Raw genomic sequence first — 9,522 nt, 5'->3', positions numbered from 1 at the left:
CTTTATTGGAATTGAGAGTAATATTCAGAAACCATGTGTTTGATCAATAGGCAGTTAGAGGGATTAATGTAAATGTTTTCTCTTTGGGCCCTAATAACTCTAAGCCCAATAAGCAGTTAGAGGGATTAATGTAAATGTTTTCTCTTTGGGTCCTAAGAACTCTAAGCCCAACTATACTTTATTGGAACTGAGAGTAATGTTGAGAAGCCATGTGTGATTACTAAGGAGTTCGAGTGATTAATGTTTTATTAGAGGCTTGAAAATTGTAAATATTTCCTTTTAGCTCGATTAATGGAGCTATCCAGCCCAGGTATACACTTTATTGGAACTTAGAATAAGGTTAAAAAACCTATTTGCTTACAGAGAGACATGATGTGTCATCTAACTTTCATGATGTGTAGTTGGTATTGATTCTGTTATAATTGACATTGAAAACAGGTGAGAAGCTTTGGAATTTGAAGTCAAACGCAACTTATCAGAGCCCAACAAGTTCGTTAAATATGGACGAAATGCAGCGGAGTGGAGTATGAGATCAGCTACACGCAATAAAAAGAGAAATTTGCAATGTGAAAAACAAACGTACACACGTCTGTTTTAACCCTTCTGTTTTGGTTTCAAATGGGAATGGCTTGCTGGCTCTGCTTTCAGATGAGCGTGGCCTGACCCAGAAAATAAGCGTGGAAGAAAATGGTGGAAATTACTGCGCAGGTCGAATTTGTCTTGTTCCTGCACATGAGTCAATTCAAGAATAAATAGAATCCGTGGTAGTCAGCCGCCTCAGCCGTAGATCTGACCCCACTCGCACTTCACACGACTCGACTCGACCGACCCTAAATGTCAACCGTTACAGAATCATCAGCCGCTGCAGAAACCGACGTCCCTGTATCCACTGGCCAGCAGGGTTGGAATTTCAAAACATGCTGAATCGTTAAATTTTATGGTTTTCAGATTTATCTTTACAGTTTCAAGGAAGGATCTTCATAGTTTCGTAAATATTATAATGTGATTTGATAGATAAATTACTTTGTGATAAACAATTTATCTATCAAATTCTATTTTGGCTAGTCAGTCAAAGAAAAAATCCGAATTCGAAATTGACAAATTTAGTATGTGTGTGGAACAATTTACCCATCAAATTCCATTCCTGCTGCTAAAAAAATCCAAATTAGTAATTAATAAATCTAATGTCTATACTTTTTAGTAAACAAATTCAGACCATTTTAAATATCGTTCTAGATAGTCTTTCTTCTACCTCAGCATATGACCAACAATTTATCCATCAAATTCCATCTGTGCTGGACAGCCAGAAAAAGAAAATCAACACCAGAAATTGATAAATCTGGTCTGTATGCTTTTCAGTGGACAAAGTCCGGACCGTGCAAGATAGTCTCTCCTCTTACCTCACCTTAACCACCGGGAAGGTAGATTTTAAAAAAGGTGTGGCGCCGTGGTGGGCCCTGTGCCTAGCATTCCTAGAATTGATTTAAAGGCCTGAGAGCACCGGATCATCTCATCTCAACCCCAATCGACTTAAAGGCAGGCCGGTGGTGAGATCAATCCGATCTCATCACTCTACCAATTATTTTGTTTTCTTGCCTATGCCCCTTTACTGTAATTCAATTCTCTGAGTTTTGGCCCAATTTTTTAAACTTTTGAGATCAACAAGCGTATATGTCTTTTCCGCTGCGAATCTATTACGCGGCCGCTTTATTATTAAAAATTCTCAGTGCCCCTTGGTGCTGCTCGCCTTAGCTTTGTTTTGTTCGAGGATTAAGCAAAGAATCCGAATATGGGTACTCCGGTTTCCGAGGGCAGGAGAGTGTCGAGCTTCGATGGTGGTATTAATGACAAGCCCAGGAGTTCTTGGGATTCCAGTTTTGGGAGAAGATCGGTGGATTGGGCTATGGATTACACTGGCAGATCAGATTCGGCTCACTACAGTAGTGGCGATGAGCAGCTTGTGGAAGTTACTCTTGATGTCCACGATGATTCCATTGTGCTGCGCAGCGTTACCCCCGCCAACGCTGCAGCGGACGATGGCGAGATGATGTTGGTTGAGGCGGGCGGGCTGGACCGGAAGAGCTCCGCCCGAAGCTCCTCCTCGTTCGGGCGGAGCACTTCCAGTAGATTGAAGCAATTCTCGCAGGAGCTCAAGGCTGAGGCCTCTGCCAGAGTGAAGCAGTTCTCGCAAGAGCTGAAGCGGTTCTCGCGGAGCACCCGGTCTTCGGCTTCGAGGAATAATAATAATAATTTGGGAAGTGGTGACCCAATGACTGCTCGGGCTCAGCGCAGGCAGCGCGCAATTCTTGATCGGAATCGATCGGGCGCTCAGAAGGCTCTGAAGGGGCTCAGGTTTATTAGCAACGCTACTGCTAATCATTGCGATGGGCAGGGACCATGGAGGATTGTGGAGGGTCGTTTCAATGAGTTGGCTAAAGATGGGAGGCTTTCTCGGTCTGATTTCGCACAGTGCATCGGTAATTCAGAGGATTTTGTTTGTCTGAAGAATTAATTGCTTGATTGGTTTTGCTGAGAATTTGATATATTTGATCTGTTTTGGTGTCCGGCAGGAATGAAGGATTCGAAGGAATTTGCCGTTGAGCTGTTCGATGCTCTGGCTCGCAGGCGACGACAAAACGCAGACCGTATAGCATCTATAAGCATAGATGAGTTGCAGGATTTCTGGTCGCAGATATCTGACCAGAGTTTTGATTCTCGTCTGCAAATTTTCTTTGACATGTATGATTTGGATTTTATTTTACATGTTCTTCCTCTTTTCTGCAATGTATTGAATTGAATGGTCCTGAATTGAATTTTATGGTTTACTTAATACTTCAGAATTGATGTTTCCTAGGAATTTGAACATTAAATTTTTCATTATTCATATGGTACTTCATAGCAAAGCTATGACCAATTTTTCATTATTCATATAATACTTCATAACAAAGCTATGACCAATTGAACCGGCTCCCTATAGCCAATTGATGGTTAATTGAACTAGCTCCATAGGCAATCAGAATTCAGTAATGAAATTAAAGAGAGTTTTCAGTTTCAAAATGTAATTTTGTTGCTTATTAGAGTTTTATATTTATGGTTACCCACAGGGTGGATAAGAACGCCGATGGAAGGATAAATGAAGAAGAAGTAAAAGAGGTGAGACTGAGAATCTGTTCATGGGATTTGTATATATAGTTGGAATTGAATATCTAAGAGACCCTTTTTAACAACGTTCTGTGATGGTACAGATTATAATGCTTAGTGCCTCTGCAAACAAGTTATCGAAATTGAAAGAGCAGGCAGAGGAATACGCTGCCTTGATAATGGAAGAGCTTGATCCTGAAAAATTGGGCTACATTGAGGTAATTGACTGGTTTTTAATGTTAAATTCATGAAGTTTTAGGATCGAATATTGCGACATGGCTTCTGATTAATTGATTTTCAGTGATAAATCCATGGTGTTTTAGGACCTTATATTGCTATATGGGTCCTCATTGACTGATTTTGGTGTTAAATTCATGAAATTTTAGGACCAAATATTGTGATATGGGTTCGAATTAGTAATGTGATCCCGTGGCTTGCAGTTATGGCAGTTGGAGACATTGCTGCTGCAGAGAGATACTTATATGAATTACAGCCAAGCCCTGAGTTTCACTAGCCAAGCTCTGAGCCAAAATCTTGCCCTTAGGAAGAAGAGCCCATTTCAGAAATACAGGCAGAAGATCAGATACTTTTTTGACGAGAATTGGCAAAGGGTGTGGGTTATTCTCCTCTGGGTAATGGCAATGGCGGGACTTTTCACATGGAAATTCATTCAGTACAAGCACAAATATGCTTTTCAAGTAATGGGCTACTGCCTGCTCACTGCCAAAGGCGCTGCTGAGACATTGAAGCTCAATATGGCGCTGATTCTATTACCAGTGTGCCGTAATACAATCACATGGCTGCGTTCTACAAGACTTGGATGGATTGTGCCCTTCGATGACAACATCAATTTTCACAAGGTATTATTTGGCGAGCAGCTTTTGAATTGTACATCTTTCTTTGTGGGATGAGTTGTATGGTATTGGTCTGAAACAACAGTTAAATTATCTTTACAATTCTAAATATCATCTCTTTTGATTTATTACATTCAAATTATTTGGGTTTGCGTTTGGAATTAGCAAGTCTGTTTATTTTCAACATAATAAAAATAAAATGAAATATTATTTATTTTTATTACTCTATCATAGATGAATCATATTAATTGGTTCCAAATCGATACAAATATCATAAACCACACTGACTAGTTCCAAAAATCAATAGGTTCAAAAAAAATCAAAGCTTTTCTGATAGACAGAAGCCTAAACTCAGAAATCTCTTCTCTGGTTGTGTTTGTGTTGCAGACAATTGCAGCAGCAATTGTCGTAGGAGTGGTGCTTCATGTGGGGAACCACTTGGCCTGTGATTTCCCCCGTCTGATCAATGCATCACCTAAAAATTTTGCGCCGCTTCTCAGCGACTTCCATGGAAAACAGCCCACATATGTAGATCTCGTGAAGGGAGTAGAGGGAGTAACGGGGATCATCATGGTGATTCTTATGATCATCGCATTCACGCTGGCTACTCACTGGTTCAGAAGAAATGATGTGAAGCTTCCCAGACCATTGAACAGATTGACTGGCTTCAATGCCTTTTGGTACTCTCACCATCTTTTCGTGATTGTATACATCCTGCTCAACGTCCATGGAATCTTCCTGTACCTGCAACACAAGTGGTACGCGAAATCGGTAAGAATTTGCAGATCATTGAATTGTTACAGATCTGGTCCCTCATTTCATAAGCAAATTACTACTTTGGGCTGACTCATTTAATTTTTATTTTGAGCACAGACATGGATGTATCTGTCGGTTCCAGTTTTATTATACGCAGGTGAGAGAACACTCAGGGCTTTCAGGTCCGGATTTTACTCGCCACGAATATTGAAGGTACCCAGAAAAATCGGTTTTTTCTGTTATTTCTGACTGTCATGATTATGAAATTGAGATCTCATTCAATTTGCAGACTCTGAGGAAATTATTTTTTTTTTTTTTGCAGGTTGCCATCTATCCAGGAAATGTTTTGACGTTCCATGTGTCAAAGCCACGGAATTTCAGATACAAAAGCGGCCAATACATATTCGTCCAGTGTCCAGCTGTCTCACCATTTGAATGGTGAGTGGTGGTGTGTTCACACAGTATGTCACTGTAATTGTCGTTGGATCTTGAAAACTGGTTTCTTGATTTGCTTTCTTGAAAAGTGTTTTTATTTTTGAAAACTTGTTTCTTGATTTGCTTTCTTGAAAAGTGTTTTTTATTTCTGAAAACTGGTTTTTTATTTCTGAAAAATGGTTTTTTATTTCTGAAAACTGGTTTTGAAAAGTGGGCTTCTTTCAAATGTTTGATATCTTCATTTGAAGGGTGAATGATGATGATTTTGTATTAAACATAATAAATCTCTCTCTTGTATATGGTTATTATTCATTTTTCTTCTGTCATAATCCTGAGAAATATCCGAGAACACTTTCCACAAAAACCTTTTCTCACTTTTATATGAAAAAAGTAATTTTCCAGAAACTTCGACACACACCCATGTGAACACCATGGACGTTGCGTTATTTAGCAATAACGAATATGTTGAATTTTGATTTAGACAGCCATCTAACCTAATCTTAAGCAGGCATCCTTTCTCGATCACTTCGGCCCCAAGTGACGATTATGTCAGTGTTCACATTCGGACTCTAGGAGATTGGACCCGGGAGTTGAAACGAGTTTTCTCAGAGGTAATATTTTAATGTTTTCTAATCCATGTATACCAGAAATGGCGAGAGGTTTAACAGAGATTTAGCTGACGATATTTCTGATAAATTTGTTTCAGGCATGCGAGCCTCCCGCCGGCGATAAAAGCGGGCTTCTCAGAGCGGACGAGACAACGAAAAAAAGGTACATAGAGATGTCACTGTCATTCAAAACAAATGGAGGTTAAGTCTATTGGTTAAAAGTTTGGGAGGTTTTTTCGATTTATTTTTGGGTTTAATTTGTTTATAGTTTTATAAGAATTGTAGAATTATAAGTTTGAGTTGTGAATTCCGAATAATTTTTTCCAAAATTTTGAATTTATACATTTAATGAAAATCCTAATTAAAAAGCTTAAATCAAAATTTTTACCCAAGTTCACCCCACTCCAACCAAAAACAACTTCGAAACAGCTAGAAACAGCTAATAAGTAGACAAAACAACAAAAGCAAAAAACAACTTTCCAACATCTAATAAATAATAAATAGACAAAAGCATTGTAAATGCTCGTGTATTAACTTCTTACTGACTATCACAGACTACCAAAGATGCTTGTGGATGGGCCTTATGGAGCTCCTGCACAGGATTACAGAAAATATGACATTTTGCTTCTGGTTGGCTTGGGTATTGGAGCAACACCATTCATCAGCGTATTGAAAGATATGATCAATAACATCAAGCTGGCAGACGAATTGCCGGTAAGAATCAACAATTTTTTCAGGCTTTGTAACATCATAATTCCCTCGTGTTTAACTTGTGTGAATTTCAATATTTTACTGATATCGCTGTCTCATCTTGGCCAGGATTCGAACCCTGATTTCAGCCGATCGACTAACCCAGACTATAGCGATCCGGCGAGTACAAGCACACAAGATTCTTCACAGAAGCCTGCAACGCCAAATGATGCCAAGAAGAGGAAGTCTCTGCGCACAACTAACGCGTATTTCTATTGGGTTACACGAGAGCAAGGATCCTTCGATTGGTTCAAAGGAATCATGAATGAAGTGGCCGAGTTCGATCACAAGGTATACAATACCTAACGAACCAGTAATCGTGTAGGGTTTTAATTTCTATCGAATTGAATTTATGAATATATTCACTCTGAATACATCGTATTTATACTCATCTGTAAAATACAGTTAATTTCTCTTAATGCAAACACACTAACTTATTGTTTTCCATTTTAACAGCGAGTTATAGAAATGCACAACTACTTGACCAGTGTGTACGAAGAAGGCGATGCTCGATCTGCACTCATCACGATGGTTCAAGCTCTGAATCATGCCAAGCATGGCGTGGACATTTTATCTGGGACAAGGGTAAGTTTTGTTTCCCTTGGTTATTTCGAAATTAACATTATTAGGTAAGAATGTGTGTGTTTTTAAAGAGATAATTGAGCTTAGAAATTTATTTTACAATTCAGTATGAAGCTTATTCTACAATTCAGTTTGAGGGTATGTGTAAATTTGTTCGTAGGTAGTTTTTCTTTAAAATAAAAAAATAAAAATTATGTTCCAAGCAGAAAAATAATGTCAGTTGTAGAAAAAAAAACTCTATTTAGCATTCACAAATACAATTTAAACAATAAAAAATAACACATTGTATTTTGCACACTAAAAAAGCTTGCAGTTGAAGAAGTTTTATCCCTCTCTGCTCATGTTAGATCGTTACTTAAAATGGATCTATGTTGATATATTTAACTTTAAAAAATTAGATTGGAAAAAAAACATGTTGAATAAAAATATATGTGAAATTTTCCAACTTAATTTAATTACAAGTTTCAGGAATATTTAGAAATCTACACTTCAGATAAGAATGAAAAATGAAAACCAATTCTTTATCTTAAAAAAAATATTTCATACACTAATTAAATATTTGAATTATCCTTATCCATAACTTCAAAAATATATTATTATTATCATATCACCTAATCATTAAATTATTATTATAATTAATGAAATGTATAAATTAGAATACACTGCAATTGAATATTTATGGTCTTTCATTAGATTCTCTTACACATATATTTTCATGGATTCCTATTAATATATGTTTTGGGTTTTAGTGATCCAAACATGTCTTAATTTAATCTATTTCTGGTATTAAGTGATTTATTTTATTGGCAAACCCACTGACCTATTTTTTAAACTACTCACATATATTTATTTTAAATTGAATGTCTTTGACATGCAGGTGCGAACCCATTTCGCACGACCAAACTGGAAGAAGGTCTTTACCAGGATGTGCAACAAGCATCCCAATGCAACAGTTGGTAAATTGCTTAGTCCTTCTGATCAGTTTCTACAAATTTTTTCCTGTCCTTCTGAGCAGTTCCAAAAAGCTAGCAATTCCCATTTTAATTTTTATCTATGAATCTTAAAAGGTTTTAAGTTTTTTTTTCCTCGATGATGAATGGAATAATTATCAGAAAAGTTGCAGAAACTAACTTTATGCATCATTGCTGGTCACATGCAGGAGTATTTTACTGTGGAGCTCCAGTCCTGGCTAAGGAGCTGAAGCAGCTCTCGCAGGAATACAGCCAGAAGGGTGCCACAAAATTCGACTTTCACAAGGAGCATTTCTAAGCAAATTATTTTCAGAAGCCATCAATATAAATTCCAGCTGCAAAGTTTTCTGAGAAGCCACCAATATGAATTCCAGCTGCAAATTATTTTCAGAAGCCACCAATATACTTAGTTTGCACGCTAGGAGATTTGTCTTGATCTCTCGTGTGCATTATTTTCAGAAGCCATCAATATAAATTCCAGCTGCAAAGTTTTCTGAGAAGCCACCAATATGAATTCCAGCTGCAAATTATTTTCAGAAGCCACCAATATACTTAGTTGGTACGCTAGGAGATTTGTCTTGATCTCTCGTGTGCATTAGCCTGACCTCTCCCTATAATATCTACCCCCCATATGAAAACAGCCTTCAAGTAAATTAATTATAATCTTCAATGGTTTATTTGTTAAATTTTGTTGGTGTAACGTGTACAGAGAGTTAATTAGTCTACTCTGGATGCTACGTCAGAGGAACATACGTCGTGGCAGAAGAGCTTAAAATCAAACCATATGAACTATGAACGATTCTTTTTGCAGTTATTGGTCCAGCGTTTTGGAACAAGTCTGCCGCTGGCATAATGTAGAAATTCAAATGAATAATCTCAATATATAAATGTTGACGATTGATGATGGATTGGGATTTGTTGCCACAGTTTGTCGTACTCTTCTATCTATCGTCATAGAAAACTTGCGTTGCAAGGATTGAACTGGTCACTGGTCCAGACTTCGAAAAATCTATACCGTTTAACCTGCTCCCCGCCATTTCAGCACCTACAACCGAGAAAAAAAACACAAGAGAAATTGATCAGAAATACCACCATAATATGGACCTATGGACTTATTCTACTGTCATTTTTTCCGTTTAATTTCAGCAAACATCTGTCGGCCATTGTTGCCAGAAAGTCTAATTATTTGTTTAATAGTTCGTCGCATTAGCAAAACGTGATCGATAGCTAAGGATGGATAGTATGTAATGTGCTTGACTAATTTATAGTACCGTTATAATCGGCCATTGTTGCCAGAAAGTCTAATTATTTGTTTAATAGTTCGTCGCATTAGCAAAACGTGATCGATAGCTAAGGATGGATAGTATGTAATGTGCTTGACTAATTTATAGTACCGTTATAATCGGTTAAAAATAAAAGATCTAT

General features: G+C 37.5%; 1 protein-coding gene across 1 annotated transcript; it reads left to right on the top strand.

Annotated features, from left to right (window-relative positions):
- Positions 1 to 1,503: 1,503 nt before the first annotated feature.
- LOC149158844 (respiratory burst oxidase homolog protein F-like) lies at positions 1,504 to 8,998 on the top strand. Its single transcript, XM_089436333.1, has 15 exons — positions 1,504 to 2,477; positions 2,571 to 2,739; positions 3,105 to 3,153; positions 3,246 to 3,359; positions 3,582 to 4,001; positions 4,383 to 4,766; positions 4,869 to 4,964; positions 5,074 to 5,189; positions 5,695 to 5,797; positions 5,893 to 5,957; positions 6,349 to 6,508; positions 6,614 to 6,835; positions 7,001 to 7,129; positions 8,004 to 8,082; positions 8,286 to 8,998. The coding sequence occupies exons 1-15, from the start codon at positions 1,790 to 1,792 to the stop codon at positions 8,393 to 8,395; spliced, it is 2,904 nt and encodes a 967-aa protein (XP_089292459.1). The 5' UTR covers positions 1,504 to 1,789; the 3' UTR covers positions 8,396 to 8,998.
- The last annotated feature ends 524 nt before the right edge of the window (positions 8,999 to 9,522 follow it).

This window comes from Pinus tabuliformis, chromosome 5_2 (assembly GCF_031772625.1).
Source record: "Pinus tabuliformis cultivar Carrire ecotype Pingquan chromosome 5_2, CPIR1, whole genome shotgun sequence".
In the NCBI taxonomy this organism is placed as follows: domain Eukaryota; kingdom Viridiplantae; phylum Streptophyta; class Pinopsida; order Pinales; family Pinaceae; genus Pinus; species Pinus tabuliformis.
The sequence above is the reverse complement of the archived record's forward strand: the minus strand, read 5'-3'. Positions and strand labels throughout refer to the sequence as shown.